Source organism: Phaethon lepturus, unplaced genomic scaffold (genome assembly GCF_000687285.1).
Source record: "Phaethon lepturus isolate BGI_N335 unplaced genomic scaffold, ASM68728v1 scaffold8343, whole genome shotgun sequence".
Taxonomy (NCBI): Eukaryota; Metazoa; Chordata; class Aves; order Phaethontiformes; family Phaethontidae; genus Phaethon; species Phaethon lepturus.
In genome coordinates this window covers 9,224-9,433 of record NW_010528324.1, presented here as the reverse complement: position 1 = coordinate 9,433, position 210 = coordinate 9,224, and the positions used below count along the sequence as shown (strand labels likewise).

Below are 210 nucleotides of genomic sequence, written 5' to 3'. Positions count from 1 at the left end.
GCCTGCCTGCGCTGGAGGGTGATGGCAGCACCCAAGGGGTCAGGGTTCCCATGGTGCCCTCAGGGCAGATGGGGGGCTGCCCGCTGGCAGGGCCGCCCGGGGCGCTCACCTGTTGTACATGTTGAGGAAGAGCTGGAGGTTGAACTGGTTCACCACGCTGCCGATCTGCTGCCGGTAACTCTGCACCAGCTCCGTGCTGTTCACCCGCTC

General features: G+C 66.2%; 1 protein-coding gene across 3 annotated transcripts in view; it reads right to left on the bottom strand.

Moving 5' to 3' along the window:
• The window catches only part of NDRG4 (NDRG family member 4), a 9,309-nt gene that overhangs the window by 3,517 nt on the left and 5,582 nt on the right, over positions 1-210 (bottom strand). For all 3 annotated transcript variants that reach the window (XM_010283642.1, XM_010283644.1, XM_010283643.1), the window contains one exon: positions 110-210. This exon is cut by the window's right edge and continues 34 nt beyond it. In XM_010283642.1, the coding sequence (XP_010281944.1) occupies positions 110-210 (101 nt within the window). The remainder of the gene's footprint in view (positions 1-109) is intronic.